We start from the raw sequence: 18,634 nt of genomic DNA, 5'->3' as shown, positions 1-18,634 counted from the left end.
TACTCCAGATGTGGCCTCACCAAAGCCGAATAAAGGGGGATAATGACATCTCTGGATCTGCTGGCAATGCTCCTCTTAATGCATCCTAATATGCCATTAGCCTTCTTGGCTACAAGGGCACACTGTTGACTCATATCTAGCTTCTCATCCACTGTAACCCCCAGGTCCTTTTCTGCAGAACTACTACTTAACTGGTTGGTCCCCAGCCTGTAACTATGCTTGGGATTCTTCCGTCCCAAGTGCAGGACTCTACACTTGTCTTTGTTGAATCTCATGAGATTTCTAGTGGCCCAATCCTCCAATTTGTCTAAGTCACTCTGGACCCTATCTCTGCCCTTAAGCGTATCTACCTCTCCCCCTAGCTTAGTGTCATCTGCAAACTTGCTGAGGGTGCAATCTATCCCCTCATCCAGGTCATTAATAAAGATATTGAACAAAACCGGTCCTAGAACAGAACCTTGGGGCACTCCACTAGAAACCGACCGCCATCCTGACATCGAACCGTTGATCACTACCCGCTGGGCCCGGCCTTCTAGCCATCTTTCTATCCATCTTACCGTCCATTTATCCAATCCGCATTCCCTTAACTTGCTGGCAAGAATATCGTGGGAGACCGTATCAAAAGCCTTGCTAAAGTCAAGGTACACAACATCCACTGACTTTCCCATGTCCACTGAGCCAGTTACCTCATCATAGAAGCCAATCAGATTGGTCAAGCACGACTTGCCCTTTGTGAATCCATGCTGACAATTCCTGATCACTTTCCTCTCATTCAAGTGTCTCAAAATGGATTCCTTTAGGATCCCTTCCATGATTTTTCCAGGAACCGAGGTAAGACTGACCGGCCTATAGTTCCCTGGATCGTCCTTCTTCCCTTTTTTAAAGATGGGCACTACATTTGCCCTTTTCCAATCATCCGGGATTTCGCCCGATCTCCACGACTTTTCAAAGATAATGGCCAAAGGCTCCTCAATGACATTTGCCAACTCCTTCAGTACCCTTGGGTGCATTAAGTCTGGACCCATGGATTTGTGTACGTTTAGTTTTTCTAAATAGTTCCTAACCTGTTCTTTACCCACCAAGGGCTGTCCATCTTCTTCCCATCTTGCGTCGCTTAGCACAGAAGTCCAGGAGCCGACCTTGTCCGTGAATACAGAGGCAAAGAAAGCATTGAGTACTTCAGCTTTCCCTACATCCTCTGTCACTAGGTTACCTCCTTCATCCATTAGGGACTGCACACCCTCTCTGATCACCTTCTTTTTGTTGACATGCCTGTAGAAACCTTTCTTGTTATCCTTCACATCCTTAGCCAGTCGCAACTCCATTTGCGCTTTCGCCTTCCTGATAACCCCCCGGCATTCTCGAACTATACATTTAAGCTCCTCCCTAGTCATTTGTCCAAGTTTCCACTTTCTGTAAGCTTCCTTTTTGTGCTTAAGTACACCAAGGATTTCCCCTGTAAGCCAATCCGGTCTCCTACCATCCAATCCGGTCTCCTACCATCCAATCCGGTCTCCTACCATATGTTTCAGTTTAACAGCTTGATTTGCTGCTGAATGTTTCCAGTGCTTCCTTGCGTTCCATTTACATTCCAGCGATGGCAATGGAATGCACCAGTAGAGAACTGTCAATGAAAGGGTTAAATTGGGTTAATTCAAGAACGTTTGGTTCATGAATAGTGTTTTTCTTCTGGGTCTTTGGGGGCTGTATTAGTTCGCTGAATGGGGAAGGGAAATCTGGTGAGATTGTCCTAGAGTCAAGGTGAGGAGGCTGCAGAATGTTTTCTTAAAAGGCCTGTGGTACTGTTATCCCTTGAATTCCATTGAAGTGACTAGGAATTGAGTGCTGGAAACGGGCAGTTCCTCTGATATTCTGGCATTGTGGGTGCCAGCCATTGAAGCTCTATACATTTCTGCAACTCAGTGAGTATCCATTCATTTCCTGGAATTGCCCTGTAAATCCTCTTTTCCTTAGGTTGTAGTCAAACTGTCCCTGGGAGCCTGAGAGGATAGCCAGGTTTTAGGCCATTAATTTTTGTAACATTATTGACACCAAAATAAGGTTCAAAACTCTGTCTTCATTTACACCCATTTCATCATGTGTACTTGAGCAGGCTTTCCTGATTAAATTACATGGTGTGTAATCTTAAGAATTTTCCAATTTTGCATCAGAGGATAGATAAACCTTTCTCAGTAGCTACAATTTTCCTTTGTATTTTTCTATATTTATCACAAATATTTTGAGAGAGATCCGTTTTCAACTACTGCAAACACTGTAATAACTTTTCAGGTACCTAAATTAATTTGTCAGACAATTGATATAGTTTCTAAGAGGACTTATAGAAAGCAATGTAGAATTTGGCCCTACCTCTGAACTTAAGGTAGTGATAATTTTCTATTAACAAACTGAAAAGAATGACAGGTAAACATTTTCTTTTAATTTCTTGTAATTATGCTCGTGTAGGCATTCTGAGAATTGATGACATAACTGTGACAAACCGGTCTTCCCACATCTTCCAGAGGAAAAATGGACTAAATTAATCTTTTAGGCCTTTAAAAATAAGGATAGGCTTGACAGCAATGACACTTCTGCTGTGAATTAAATTGCAGCACTTAGCTTTTACAAGAATATTTAAAAAGACAAACATTTTAGTAAAGAGCTGATTGTCCTTGATATGAAAAGGCAAATGGAGGAAGCCTAACTACCAGGAAATGAACAAGCAGTATCACAGAGAGTATTCTAATGTGGAAACAGTGCCTTTTAATTTGTTTGTATAAGAGTTGCTGAGTCTTAGTAAGAGGCTTAGTAACTTGACATTACCACTATGATTAAGAAATGCTCTGTTTTATATCTAAATTGGAAGGGGGAATGGTGGAATTGTCATCAACCCCACGCCCCCACAAGTTTCTGTAAATTCTATATAAAATGCATCATTTGTGGGTTATTGATGTTACCTGGGTGTGCTTAGAAACCACTTTCTTGTGAGGAAACAAATCCTAATACAGTAAACTTCCAATAATCCGGCACCTTTAGGACCCAGGGGGTACTGGATTATCAGATATGCCGGACTATTGGAAGGGGGGGGGCTATGAGGGGTCTGGGGTGGTGGTGGGGGATGCTACCCCAGACCCCTCATATCCCCCCTTTCCGATAGTCCGGCTCTGCCCAGGCGTCCCCGATTCAGCCGCTGCTGGTCCGTTTCAGTAGCAGCTGAATTGGGGATGCCTGGGGCAGAGCAGCTGGGGTGCTGCTGGGTTGGTCCCGCAGCGTTGAGGGGCGGGCGCTAAGGGGCCAACCCTGCAGCACCCCAGCTGCTCTGCCCCGGGCTTCCTGGAATCAGCCGCTGGTCAGTTTCAGCAGCGGCTGCCTTGGGGATGCCTGGGACAGAGAAACTGGGGTGCTGCTGGGTTGCCCGATTCAGCTGCTGAAACTGACCAGCGGCTAGCTGGGGGCAGAGCAGTGGCTGAAACTTACCATTGGCTGACTTTGGGAAGCTCGGGGTAGAGCACCCCAGCTGGCTACCGGCCCTGCTTCTGGGGACTATTGAATAGTTGTGTAACTGATAACATTTTATGTAGTTACCTAACTATTTAATTACATGTTATCTAACATCCCTAATACTTATTCTGTATATTGTAATAACATTAGTAACAAAGATGTTTTGGCAGGCAAGAACTATTTTGATGTTTGTGAATTTAAGCATGATTTTTGCTGTTACCTGTTCTTTGAGATCAAATTGGCAGCCACCAGAGTCATTCTGAAATTCTTATGAAGAGGAATGCTGTTTGTTTTGGGGTTTTTTAAAATGTTTGCATAAAGGCTATGTTGTATGGATGCACTTTGCTTATGTCAGCTAGTCAGTTTCTATTTAATTCAGTCCCCTATTACTTACTGTGATGGATAGGAGCAATACAGTGCTGAAATTTAAATTGTAAAGTTATACCTGCTGCCTGCTCTCTTTGTGTGAATTCTAAGTTAGGAGCGGGAGGAAGCAAAATGAAGTAATAAGATAGAATTACCATGCCTACAAGAAATGTTGGGCATGGGAAAGGATTGGGCCTTGAAGTATGGATCAGTATGGATTGTGAGTAGATAGAGAAATGTATGTTTAGTCGCAATCAGGGAATTTTTCTTTGTTTTGTTGTTTGATTAAGCTTATTTGTGTGAGATCAAGGTGTTCTCCCTTCCCCCATTCACTATACCTAAGCTGTGCCAGAGATGATATTTTTTTCTCTGTGTTTTAATCTGCTCTTTTCTCAGTTACTTTGTCACAGCCAGCAACTAAGTATGCTTTATCACAGGGCTACTCAACTTTGGAAACCCCGGGGACCACAATGATAGTTGCAGCACATGATGAAGGCCACAACTTAAGTTATATGCAAATAGCTTCTTTCACACTGACAGGCATGAATACAAAGATTAAGGCAAGACTACACAACACACAGGCACCATTTAAGTCAGTTCTGCTGATATTAATAAAATGCAACATTTACCCGATTTCCACCCATATGACAGCACTTTTAATGAGCAAGGACAGTCCAGGAATTTAACTACTAAAACACATCAACAGAAGACCATTATATTGACTACTTTTTTGCAGGCTGCATGTTGAGCCCATGTAAATCCAAATCCTGGCAAATGGGTTGCAGGCCGCGTGTTGAGTAGCCCTGCTTTATCAAGTATATCTTTTTTGTTTTGTTTTGTTAATAAAAATCACATTTTTAAGGCAATGATTTGATTCTTGTGTCCTGGAAGGTAACAGATCTGTGTATGTGTGCCTGCCTAGGCTAAGAGGTCAGCGACTATAGTGCAGTGTGTGTGTGTGTGTGTGTGTGTGTGTTTTAAATTTCAAGATCTCTTGTGGGAGAAGAGCTTGGGGTACTCCTCTGGAAGAAGTTCACATGATTTTTCCTGGGTTGTAAAAGGAGGAGTTGGTATTTGATGGTGGCATCCTATCTCCCAGGGCCAGGGACTCTGTGACCTTGGGGAGCTTTTGTAAACAGAAGCCTATAGAGGCAAGCTTTTTAAGGTCTTTTGTGGGCTCCCACTTTCTGCACTTGGAGTGCCAAAGTGGGGAACAACCCTGACACTTGCTTTTTACTTATTGGGACAAATAGGTGTAGTTCTAGTTAATGGCAATATGAGTGACTTTTATTTCAGTTCTAATTGGAATATGTGAAAAGTTAATGTGAATGTGACGTGGGTATTTTGAGCCAAACAAAGCTTTAGTTATGTAAATGTTTACTTAATTGTCCAGTATTTTTAATCCAACAGTGTTTTCTTACCCAAATTCTTGAAATAGCTCCAGGATAAAGACAGGACTCATTGAGCATCCCATATGTTTTAAGCTCTCTTCTTACACTATATCGGAGCAATACATAATTCCATCAGTTTTCATTAGAGAAGTAAACATGTTAAAACATTATTTGATTGTGTAACTGATAGAATTTCTGTTGGTTACATGGTTAATCACAGCTTCTGGGGCTCCTGGTCCTGTGGGGCTTCTGGGGCTGTGGGAGGCTCCCAGTCTCACGGGGCTGCAAGGGCTGGTGCTCCTGGATTTCAGAGCTGCCAGCGTTCCTATGAAGAGTGTAAGTGGTGCTGGTAACCAATGAGTGTAAGCTTATCTGTTAACTGGCTACCTGGTTACACTCATACGGCCCGTGTGTGTGTGTGTGTGTGTGTGTGTGTGCGCGTGCGCGTGCGCACACACACACACACACACAAAAATAATTATTGGACTGATCACATCTAAGATCAGTACAGCATGCCGAGGAGAACAATCTCTGACACAAATGAGGGTTCGTCATCTCCCAGCTAGTCACTGTGCTTCAGCATGGCAGTGTGGAAAGGAGGGGAACAGAGCACCCTGACTGCAGCCCACTCCGCACTCCTGAGTGCCACGGCTGGGAGTTGGGCTCGGGGGAGTGCAGCGGGCTGGAGCCGGGGTGCCCTGCTTCCTACTGCAGCAATGAATGCTGGGGGAAGAGGGAGTCTTTCTCTAATCCCAAGGGGGTTGTGGTGTTCGGGGGAGGATGCTTGGAGGAAGGGGTGAAATGGGGGCAAGAGGGGTCAGATCAGGGTGGGAAGCAGTAGAATGGAGCCAGGGGCAGGGCTTAGGGAAGAGGGTGGAGTGAGGGTGGGGTGGGGACAGAGCAGCAGTAGGAAGAGGTGAGGCGGGGCAGAGTCTGGGTCAGAGGGGTGATTTCCCGGCTCCACACTCTCCTGGGGATGGTGCTGTTCAGGGTGCAGAAGGGGGCTCTGGGCTGGGGCAGGCGATTGGGGTGTGGGAGGGTGAGGGCTTTGGCTGTGGGTAAGGGCATGGGAGTGGGACCAGAGATGAAGGTTTCAAGGTGTGGGAGAGGGCCTTGGGTTGGAGCAGGGGATGAGGTGAGGGTTCTGGATGGGGGTGCAGGTTCTAGGAAGCGGCTGGGGATGAGAGGTTTGAGGTGCAGGAGGTGGCTAAGGGCAGGTATTTGGGGGTGTGTGTGAGGAGGTGCAGGCTCTTGGAGGGAATTTGTGTGGGAGGAGATTCCTGGCTGGGGTCAGGGTTGAGATGCAAGAGGAGGTTCAGAGTGTGGGGTCCCAGTGGTGCTTACCATGCTCCCAGGAAGCAGCCACCAAGTCCCTGTGGCCCCTAACCAGAGGGAACCTCCATGCTGGACTTTTAACGGCCCAGTTGGCTATGTTGACCAGAGCCCCCAGGGTTCTGGGGGAAGAGCTTTAATCCCCCATACCTTCATTAAAGGGTGCCTGGGACAGGGTGTGAGAGGCTTGGGGCTGTGGCAGTGCCGGTGGGGAGGGGCGGGATGCCCCCAGCCAGCCCCTTTCACCTGCCTGGTGATTCTGTCTCTTTTCTGTATGGTTTTATGAGAAGCCATCCCATTCCAGGGACACCTCAATCTCCTGGCACAACCAAACACTTACCTTGTTTTAAGTTATGATAAGAGGAATCTGTATAACGAATTTGGTGGTCCTAGCTCTTACCATTTAGGAGGAGTTATTGGACAGAGTCAGACAGATTAACTCAAATATGTAGTAGATTTCAGACAGTTTAAGTTGAATAGTTTACTTTGCTTTTGTGAATGTTTGTTTTTAGCAGGAATGTGTGTGAATATGTTTGCTTGCTTTATTATTCAATTCACAATTATATTTGTGCAAAACAGTTAATTCAGGATTGGGTTCTTAAGAACCGTTGATAAAAATTTCATGAAAAGCCCTCACATACACTAAAGAAAGAGCAGCTTTCCTGTTTGCAGAGTTATAAAAGGGTTAAGTACTCTCTTTCTGGAGAGGGTCAAAGAATCATAGCAGAATGAGCTTTTGAGCATTGTGAGTTTCAAAAGCTCAAAAACATCCTTTTCCAGCGTTGTTTATGTAAGAACTCTGCTTGACAATGTCCCAAAGGACTCAGAATCTTCTCCACAAGCTAGTCACAATTTTTTTTGAACAGAAAAACCTCTGATTAAACATCAGGAAGTATAATACTCTTAGAATAAATCACCAACTACATATGCCTTAGAAAAAACATTAACTAGGAGTAGGATGTACCTTCAGTTCCCGTGTTGGCTGTAGGCCAATTGCTGTCTTTCCTTCTCCCGTAACTGGAGCAAAGGGAGGGGAGGTTAACTGTTATGCCTGGCTTACCTCTTTTTCCTCTCCATTTGTGAATATAGCTGTTGGGCTAATGCATCCCATCTCTCTAGCAGGGTGCACCAATAGCGTTAGGGATGTGACTGCACTGCAGTCTCTGGGTATGACTGTAGCTACACAGTGGTTGCAGTAAGGGTGCAGCGGCGAAGGCTTCAGCCACCTAAGTAATTATCCAGGATACCAGGAGGTCCTGGATAGCCTGCACTGAGTCATGTTGCTATGGCTTTGAAGCTCTTGTGTACCTGAGCTATCTAGATCAATACTAGGTTGGGTATGTCGACACAAGGTGTAGTCACACCCCACGACTGCAGTGCAGTGTCTTACGCTAGTTGGCTAAGTCTGTACTGCAAGCCTCTTGTAGAAGAGCAAATGCAAATGGAGCACTCATTTGCATTTCCTTTCTTTTGCGCAAGAGGTTTTTGTGCAAAAAAGCGTTGTGTAGACAGTGCTTTTTTGCACAAAAACCCCCTTTTGCGCAAGAGCTGTTCTTCCTCTTTCCCTCTGTGGGGTGAGGAGGAGGCAGGAGCACCAGAGGATCACTGAATAGAGATGATAATTTTAGAAAGCAGTGTGGTCTGGCTGTTTGCTTATTAATCCAGGTGCACTTCTGGTTCAGCCATTGATCTGTCAGTGACATAGGGAAGGTCACCTCACCTGTTTGTCTATTTCCCATTCCCTCTTTTGTCTCTCTGATCTGTTTAGATTATAAACTGCTTGAGGAGTAAGGCCTGTCTCAGAACATGTTTGTACAGTGCCTCCCACCATGAGACCCCACCTGGAAAATATTCAGTACTAATAATAATGTCTTGGATGCTTTTTCAGAAACTCAGGCTAGACAGTCAGTCTCTCTCTTAGGGTTTTCTTGAGTCCACCACCATCGTACCACGTGCCTTTATGCCATTTCTGAAAATAATGAGCTAAATTTTCAAAAATAATTTCCAAAAAGATGTTTACAAACCAGAGTTTAGATACACAACATACAGATTTATAGACAAGACCAGCAATGTAATGTTCAGTCTTTCATGTACAAATACATGTTTTGTGTTTAATTCATATTGTGTGTATGCTAGGGATGTGAAAGTGTAACCGGCTACATGGTTAATCGATGAGCCTGGGCTCTTCGGTTAACCTTTACGGTTACATGCAGGCTCCTGCTACGCGCAGAGAGACGGCTTAAAAGCCAGCTCCCAGCACGCACCTGCTCCCAAGGAGCTCCTTTTTCTCTCTCCTCCCCCCTCCACCCCTGCCACTGAGCAGCAGGAAACTGACTGCTCCCCACTTTGCTCTTTTCCGCATGTAACTGTGTAAGCTCTGACATTTTCAGTGGTTATACATTTACATAATTAATCATATTTTAACATTCCTAGTCTATGTACATTTGGTTGGTGGATATAACTATAGCTCCAGAGTTTGAAAGTTTTGGGAAAGCTGGGCACAAGCCAACGATATTCATTTTAGTAGAGCTAAATATAAATGTATACGTCTAGAAACACAGTATATAGGCCAGGATATAGGCCAGGAACATGATCCCTCATACTCCCAAATCTTTATCAGAGTCGCTACTTCCCAGGATAATCTGCTGAACATGTACTTCCAGTGTGACATTGCGGCCAAAAGGATTAACTCAATACAGATAAACAGGGACATATTGAGTAGGAATAGAGAGACTCTTTTTCTTTTATGTTGGTCAATCATGTGACCATTGCTGGAATATTGTGTCCAGTTCAAGGAAGATATGGATAAATTGGAGAGGGTTTAGAGAAGAGCCACTACAGAAACATGTAAGTATTAGGAAACATGCATTATAGACAGATGCTGATATTTAAGGAGCTCAATCTTTTTAGCTCACCAAAGAGAAGGTTAAGGGGTGATTGATTACAGTCTATAAGTATCTACATGGGGAACAAATATTTGTTAATAGGGTCTTCAGTCTAGCAAAGAGAAGTGTAACATGATCTAGTGGCTGGAAGTTGAAGCTAGACATATTGAGGCTGGAAAAAGATATAAATGCTTAACAGTGAGAGTTACTTTAGAAGAACTTACCATTACCAAGGGTCATGGTGGATTCTCTGCCCCTGGCAATTTCAAAATCCAGATTAGATGATTTTCTAACAGATTTGCTCTAGGAATTCTTTTGGAGAAGTCTGTGGCCTGTGTTGTTTAGGAAGTGAGACTGGATGATCCCTTCTGACTTTGGAATCTATGATCCATGAAAACTGAGCAGGTGTGTGTGAGCTGACATCTTCCCTTCCATTGCTGAAGGAGAGTGGGTTGGCCTGTGGACCACTAAACCCTGAAAATAATTTGAGGCTCAAAATTGCAGGAACTCGTGCAGTTTACTTCTCAAAGTGGCCCTGGTACTTTGAAATCCAATTCACTAGTTAAAGGAATACAAATTTGAAGTGACGTCTTGATCCCATTGGAGTCCTTTAGTGTGCTTCATAAATGCAGATATTCACTGGGCTTAGGATGCTCACATGTTCCTTTGGTGCATGTAGCATGCAGCAGTAGTTCTCAGTCAGTGGTCTGAAGCTCCCTGGGGGGGCCATGAGCTCTTTCGGGGGATGCCACAAGGCTCCATGACTAGAACTTAGTACCTCCAGCCCTTGGCTGAAGCTGGGATTGATGTGGGGGCTGAAGCAAGGAGCTCTAGCACCCTCTTTTCCTACTTTGAAGCTGAGTGCTGTGGGGCAGGAGCCCTGAGTCCACGGGCGGAATTGGGTGTGCACAAGGGTCTTGGCCCCTGAAGCTACAAACTGGGGCAGTCCTTAGGGGGCAGCTCGTCCCTCCTCTCCTCCCACCTCTCTTCAGAACCTGTCCTCTGACCAGGTTCTAAGTGGGAAGCCAGAGCCAGCCAGTGCAGGGGAGCTGCTCCTCTGGTGCCATGGATCAGGTAGCAGTAGCATTTCCCCATCTGCTACTGGTGTCTGGGGCTGGTGACCAGGGTTGCAGCAGCTCCTCAGCTCCCAGGCCCCTTTGACTGCTCATGCAGCTAATAAAAGCTGCCGGGGAAGGGGGGACACCTGGCTCCAGGAGCAGCCACTGCAGAGAGAGCCCTCTCAACAGACATCCCCTGCCTATTCCTCTACCTGCACCTTGAGCAACCCCTGCCTGCACACACCCTCTAGGTACCCCCCCTCCTTGCATCTTGAGGGGCTCTCAGACTTTTTAAGAGGAGTTCTTCCTTTGAATGATATTTTTTTTGGTTGTGGCCCCCCACGACCCAAACATGTGGGTGGCCTGCTCTGAGGTGAATTGGGGGTGAGGTGGGGCTCCCTCTCTGGACCCCACTTTTCGGAGCTGGCCCAAGCCCTGCAGGCCCTTGCCCCCCTCAAATAGAAGTCAAATTATTCCTATGGTGAAAGGTCTTCCTAATTCCCTCTTTCCTCCTTCCTTCCCCTGCTGCGTCCTGGAGGTTTTATAGCCTGTAGAGGGACATCTCAGAAAGAAAAAAAAAAAAATGGGAACCCCTGACATACAGTACACATTCTGCACACTGGTATTACTATAAGGAGCCTCCTCTTCAACTTGGAGGGCAAATTTAGGTGCATCGTCTGAAAAGTTGCTTTCATCCATTGATAAGGGTAGATACGCGAATGCCCATGTAGAGCAGCTGTTTCTAGAATGTGGTAACTCTTAAACATTACAGTATATAGATACTTTTTCTGACAAGAAAAATCAATGCTTGTAGGCACTGCTGGCAAATGGGTTTTGCAACACAGAAGGAAATTTGAATTCTTGATGTCAAAAGCTTAGTGGGCTTAACTATTTTTAGTAATTTTCCAGTCCATAGGAGGATTATTAGCATCACATAATTATCTCAAAAGAATGCAAATGGCTTGCAGTGTTCATGGCTTGCAACATCTGTGGGGCTGACTTAAACTGTGCACCAAGTCTGCCAAGGGTTGTAATGCTACCCTTTTAATAGAAGTAATTTTGAAAACAATCCATCTTACTTACCACTTTAGAATTAAGGTGACAGTCTGGGATGCATGGGGCATCCTGTCAGGCTACCAAAGTAGTTAGATTTTTTTTAAGATAATGAGTTGAGTGGTTTCCAGTCTTTTTTAGCACAAGATCATCTTTTTAAATTTAAGCCAATCTAGGATCCACCTGAAACCCATCTGCCCTTGCCCCCACCTCATTCCCCACCCCTTCTTCAAAGCTCCACCCTGCTTAGTCTGTGAAGATGAAGTACAGGATATCTGCATCTCCCTGTTATGTCTTTCACACCCTGCACAGGAAGTAGGAGGCTCCCAGGAGGCAGCTCCAAGGGTAAGGGCAGGAGCAACATAGCGATGGGAGGAGGGGCAGCTGAAGTGCTGGAATTTGATAGCCTCCAGGCGAAACCAGTCAGGATCACCTGTCAGAGGCTCCAGGATCTACCGGTAGATCTTGATCTACTGATTGGTGACCGTTGCCTTAAAAAGACCCATTTTATGAAAACAATTGAGAAATCAAAAACAATATATTTGAGAGAGTCCTCATATTCCATCTGAAAATTAAACTGCATAATCCTAAATGATGTAGGCAAAATCCTCACCCAGCTGAAGTCAGTGGCAGAATTTCCATTGACTTCAATAGGGCCGGGATTTCACTCAGAATTATTTCTAACTTGCGGGTTAAGAATGAAATAACTCTTAACTGTTGCATCTTTTTTTCCCCACAGATGTGCACTGGTAACTACATATTTGTTCCATATATGATAACTCCACACAACAAGGTGTACTGCTGTGACAGCAGTTTTATGAAGGGACTAACAGAGCTAATGCAGCCCAGTTTTGAATTATTCCTTGGGCCAATATGTTTACCTTTGGTGGATCGCTTCATTCAACTTTTGAAGGTGGCACAGGCCACTTCAAGGTAAGAGCTCTCATATCCTGCCATGAAATACACACATACATTTTTATTGATGATAGGTTTCCTTGGGGAGGTGCAACGACTTATACTATCTTTTAACAATTCTATAGCATTTTCCATGGAATAATTTGAATTGAATGAAACTATTTTAAAAACTGTTGTTTTAACTATTTTAAAAAATACATTGATTTATTTCATTTATTCGTATTGTGTTATAAGCTTGTGGCCCCACTGTCCTAAGGTATTGCACAAATGGTTAATATAAGACAGTCCTTGCTCAAATGTCTAAAACAATTTGTTTAATTACAGCCAGTATTTCCGGGAGTCCATTCTTAATGATATCAGGAAAGCCCGCAACCGGTACGTGGGCAAAGAGCTAGCTGTAGAGCTGGCAAGGATACGACAGCGAGTGGATAATATTGAACTCTTGTCTGCAGACATTGTAATAAACTTGCTACTGTCCTACAGAGACATTCAGGTATGACCTAGCTGTTCAGAGATGATGTATTATTTCAGTTATTTTTCTTTTGCATTGTAAAAGGCATGCTGTTTTTACAGGGTGTGGTAAGCAAATTGGTTCATTAACAAAACAGTGCATTTGTTGCACGTATTATAGACCCTACAGGTTGGACCTCCCTGGTCTGTCACCTTTGGGACCTGACTAGTCCTGGGTGAGGGATTTTGCCGGACCAGGGGAATATATTTCTGCCCCCCTGCAACCAGTCCGTCCCCTCCAGCTTTGGCCCAGAAATCAGCCTCCCGGTTGGTTCCCCATCCCACCGCTGGCCCAGCTGCCTTGCTGATCCCCCCCCTCCCCCCACCCCTCAACTTTCTCTGCTATGCTGGATAGCTCACCTCCAGTCCTGCTGCCCCGCTGGCCTCCCGCCCCCACTGCCACATACCTGGCAGCCCAGCTGTGCGGAACCGGGCACCTGGCCCTCCACCTTGACTCTCTCTGGTCTTGGAACACCTGTGGTCCTACTGGACCATGGATGTTGCCATACCAGAGAGTCCCGCTTTACAGAGGTTCAAGCTGTATTAAAATTAATGAAAAACCCAGGTTGACTGATGCTTTCTTGCTTTATTTTTCAGTTATAGTGTGTACATCTCCTCACTTGTCAGCGGTTAATACAACCAGCAGTTTGTTGTTGTTGTATTATTATGGTTGTATTGCCTCTTTACACTTAATTATTTTTTTGATCATAGGTTAATGATGGTTTTTAAATTTACATCTGTAGATTAAGCGAGACTACCTTTTAAATTCATGAGCTTCTGCAAAAGCTGATGTAATAATCCTTTTTTTAGGGATTGAGGGACAAATATTAATAAAATTCAATTAGACAGTAACTTTCACTAAGAGCCTCAGGATATTTTATAATTCAAACACATCCACATAATCTGCCTGTCTTAATATAAAAGATAATACCGAGTTACCCTCTAAAGCTAATTTTACAGAAATGGGACAAGAAAAGCAAAAAGCTCTTGTTCCATGAAAGAATATATTAATCTATATTTATGTATTTCAGCACATGTGACTTTATTGATTTTCACATTAAGCACTATGTTTCCTTTTAATAAAAGTGTGAGATCATCAGTCATAATATGAGATTGAATAAATGGAAATCCATAAAGTTTATTGTGAATTCATGCCAGCTCTTTCTGTATGAAATTGCAAATTGATAATTTACAAGCAGAGTTTATATAGATTTTTCTGGTATCAATCACTCAGCTTCTTTACTTTCCCCTTCTCTTTGAAGGATTATGATTCCATTGTGAAACTGGTAGAAACTTTAGAAAAGCTGCCTACCTTTGACTTGGCCTCCCATGACCATGTGAAGTTTCATTATGCATTTGCACTAAACAGGTAAGAATATTTTTTTCTCTTCTGTGAAATAATCATCTGATTATTATTTTACTTCAAACTCTCCACAGGTCATGTTGATCCTATTGAAAGACCCCCTTTTAGGATTTTTTTTCTCACAGGCCTTAGTCTCATATTTTGCCGTAAGCATTTTCAGGGCTCTCTGAATTTTATCACCCAACTAAATTTCCCTCTCATTCAAATTCCATTTTGCCCTTCTTTGTTCTTCTTCCTGCAGCATGGGAGTTCACTTTATCTTTCCATATGTATAAATCAGCATTTATCTTGGCTTTCTAAACCTGATTCTGAGCAAACAGAAAATGAGGTGGGACAAAAGCCAAATAAATGTTCCATAAAATGCATTCAAATTAATTAGCCAAATTTTGTCAGGGTGCAAAAGATGCAATGTGGCAGCAGTCAAATTGGTTTAGATATCATTTAAACACGAGATTTCCTATTGCCATGTCAGGAGACCGACTGATAAATGATGCTAATTGGATGCAAAAAGTAAAGCTCCTTAAGCAAAACAAAACATCAGACAGAAAATTGTCTTTTTTTAAAAATGTCTTTTAATTTCCCTTCCACTGTTTGCTAGCACATACATAATGTGCCATATATTGTGCTCAAATGTGACTCTTATGGGTTGAACAAGAACCAAAGAATCAGCCAGACACAAACCAAGTTTTTAAGAGTGTGTAGGTTGTAAAGGAAAGAACCAAAAGAAAAACATGAAGACCTTTACCTGTGGAGAGCAATGAAAGTATAAAATGGTTCCTTTCTCATCCCAAAATAATTCTGCTTTGTTTGTTTTGCTCATTGTCCTAAAAAGCACAAGTTATAGACAGCCAAACCGGTAAGACTGATAGCCTGCACTTGAGGAATCTAGAGGGGTATCTCGGCCAGTTCCCCCACTGAGAATGAACCATTATAAAATGGACCTCAGCCGGAAGTGATGAAGAGGCTTCACACACCCCTTTTTCACTTCACCCTAGTGGTGATCATAGGATGAGATGGGGAAGACTCTCAACGATTGGACAAATCCTGCTGCTGATTGGTCAAAACAGTGATGCAGCCATAGAGTGCCCAAAACCATCAATCAGAGACAAGAGCCTACAGCTCTTCACCACCTGTAAGCTGAGGAGAGGATGCACAAAACAAAAAAGGATACCAGCTGCTGTTCCATCCTGGATCTGCTTATGGAGTTTACAACAGCTGTAGAGCTATGGCTGTGCACTCAGTCTTGCTGACCGAAACAAAGGGGGAGACGGGCTGAAATTTGGAATAGGGCTGCATGGGAAATGGAGAATCTGTGTACCGTATATTCCGGCGTACAAGACAACCTCTGAAGTTAAAAAACATCCCCCAAAAATCGGGGGTCGTCTTGTACGCCGGATGCCCCGCCGCCGGAGCCCCTCCGCGGCTTTGAAAGCCTCGGGGGAAGCCGGTGGCGGGACATCCCAGGCGCGCATGGGCTGCCCGCCCGCCGGAGCCCCTCCGCAGCTTTGAAAGCCTCGGGGGAAGCCGGCGGGGGGGGGGGCATCCCAGGCACGCATGGGCTGCCCCCCCGCCGGAGCCCCTCCGCGGCTTTGAAAACCTCGGAGGGGCTCCGGCGGGGGGGCAGCCCATGCGCGCCTTGGATGCCCCCCCGCCGGCTTCCCCCGAGGCTTTCAAAGCCGCGGAGGGGCTCCGGCGGGGGGGGAGGGGGAAGCCCAGGCGCTCCTGGCGGCTTTGCTCCCGGTGCCTCTGGTCTGCTGGGGACCATCTCCAGCAGACCAGGGACACCAGGAGCAAAGGAGGCGGAGGGGCACTGGGGTATAAGATGAAACCCTATCTTTTAATTAAAAAGATAGGGGGTCGTCTTAAACGCCCAATCGCCCTATACGCCGGAAAATACGGTAGATCCTGAGTTTGTTTGTTTGTTTATTGGTTTTCTTACCAGTTCAACATAATAGTATAGCAGGGGTGGGGAATCTTTTTTGGGTCAGAAGACACTGACCCACAGAAAAATCAGTTGGGGGCAACACACAAGTGAAAAGCAAAGCAAAAAAATAAACAACAGCAGCCCTCACTGCTGTGGCCCCTGACTGAGAAAGACACTCACCAAATTCCTATTCCTCTCACACACCAGAGCTTAGGGAGGCCCACCCTAATAGACTTTTTGCGGGGGGGAGGGGGAGCGGAGGGTGCTGGAGTGCCAGCACAGTCTCCCCACCCCTGTTGTATAGGTTGGCTGACTGCGGAGTGGGTATAGCCTAATGTTCTTATGTGCTTCAGAAAGCTGTAATGTATTGTTTGCTGAAATGTGGTTCATTATTTTGCAGGTATTTTTTCTTCTTTGATCACTTAGTTCTGTTAAACATATCCTGTTGTGTAGCTTTTTTTTTTTTTTTTTTTTTTTTTTTTTTTTTTTTTTTTTTTTTGGAGTCACATTTCATGTGCTCTTCTGAGTACCATGGAAGAAATAGCTTTGGTGTCCTCTGTGAAATCCTATACTAAGCAGCTAGACTCTTGCTTCAAGAGTGGTTTGCGTTGCAGTGACAGTGTGCTTTCTGGCTAGCTCACCTTATCAGACGTTTGCACAGCTGCCATAGAAATGGACCCTGTGTGAAAAATATTTGTCGATGTATTTTTATATTTGTTTTGGTTTTGTAGATTTGGCTCATGCAATTTGGAGAAGCCACTCAACACCTGCTTTGGCTTTTTTTTAAGTCCTAAAAATACAAGTCTAAATAATGAACATAAGAGAAGAGAAACTTGATAGGTTAGAATTAACCTTAATCCAATTTAAGTTTCATCCACAAGTCCAAAATCCTTAATATCTAAATGTCTAACATTGAGAAACAGTTCTGTGATGTGTGTGACTTTTGAGAATTATCTCTCTGATGTGAGAACAACATTTTGAAGGTCACTTGCAATAAGTCCTTATCTAGAAATCCAGGCAAAACTTGGAAATAATGTGACTTGCATGAATATTTCATAGCCCATTGCACCTGAAAGTCCAGAATGCTTTTTTTTCTTTCTCAGTTTTCTTCAGAGGCCTGGTTTCTTTCCTGAGCAAAAATCCCATCTTAGAGGTGAAGACCTTAAAAGAGATTGCATACTTTTGTAGTTAACAGACTGTTGAAGCAGTCTGTTTTGATCTGCATATGCTTTGCTTCAGACTCAGTAGCATTTGTAGTTAAAAACTAAACTGTGGTACAGCTGAAAGCATGATCTGCTTCCCTCTGTTGACCTCTGTGTTTGATACAAATCCCAACAAAACAGATTCAAAATGAGGATGCAGTTCACAAAGGAAAGAGTGTTCCTCTATTACATCTCCATTCAAGTAGAGTCTGTTTTATGATGGCTCAAATCCTACTTGCATTGAAGTCTATGGGATTTTTGCCATTTGACTTTAATGGAAGCATCCTAGAATCATAGAAATGTAGGGCTGGAAGGAATCTCAAGAGGTCATCATATCCAGCTCCCTGCACTGAGACTGCATCATGTAAACCTAGACCTCTACATAGGACTCCAAAAATCAAATATGTGGGCAAAACCAAAGAAGATAGAGAATATTCTGTGCAGAGAAAAAAGCCATTTTGCTATTTCATTACTGGATTAAGTCATATTTGAACAAATTACAAAATTTGATAATGAAGATTAGTATGCTAACTGTGATACGTTAGGAAGTATCTAATGCTCACAGTATGGGCACGTTTAGACTACGTTTTTTTTTAAAGGAGATATGCAAATTTGGCACTAATTTGCATATCTTCTTCCAATCGCATTTTTGAAAGCGGGTCTTTCAAAAGTGAAAGTAGTCTAGACACGGTTTTTTTGGGGGAAAAACCCTTTTTTGAAAAAACCGTGTAAAACGCTTTTTTTTTAAAGGAATAGCAGGGTTTTTTTCGAAAAAGGGTTCCCCCCCCCCCAAAAAAAACCTGCGTCCAGACTACTTTCATGTTCAAAAGACATGCTTTTGAAAATGTGATCGGAAGAAGTTATGCAAATTAACACCAAATTTGCATATCTCCTTTCAAAAAAAAAAATGTAGTCTAGACATGTCCTATGTTGTGTACTCATAGGAAATATTTTTCTTAGAGTTATATTACTCCCATGGTCCTCTCCTTTTTATTTTCCTAGGAATTTGTTGTTTTGGGATTTCATTTTGTGCTCAAAATATAAGGAGGGGATAAGAGATTTTACACTGCAAATTAAAAATCATTGTTTCCCTCCTGGTACATTAAAGAGCATGCACTTGCTTTGTGTTTCCTATCG

At 43.8% G+C, this 18,634-nt stretch overlaps 1 protein-coding gene across 3 annotated transcripts in view; it reads left to right on the top strand.

The window, feature by feature from the left end:
- The window catches only part of MAP3K5 (mitogen-activated protein kinase kinase kinase 5), a 160,749-nt gene that overhangs the window by 70,396 nt on the left and 71,719 nt on the right, over positions 1 to 18,634 (top strand). For all 3 annotated transcript variants that reach the window (XM_075924257.1, XM_014580354.3, XM_075924258.1), the window contains exons 4-6: positions 12,323 to 12,516; positions 12,823 to 12,991; positions 14,271 to 14,377. In XM_075924257.1, coding sequence (XP_075780372.1) covers positions 12,323 to 12,516; positions 12,823 to 12,991; positions 14,271 to 14,377 — 470 coding nt within the window. The remainder of the gene's footprint in view (positions 1 to 12,322; positions 12,517 to 12,822; positions 12,992 to 14,270; positions 14,378 to 18,634) is intronic.

Source organism: Pelodiscus sinensis, chromosome 3, assembly GCF_049634645.1.
Source record: "Pelodiscus sinensis isolate JC-2024 chromosome 3, ASM4963464v1, whole genome shotgun sequence".
Lineage (NCBI taxonomy): Eukaryota > Metazoa > Chordata > Testudines > Trionychidae > Pelodiscus > Pelodiscus sinensis.
The sequence above is the reverse complement of the archived record's forward strand: the minus strand, read 5'-3'. Positions and strand labels throughout refer to the sequence as shown.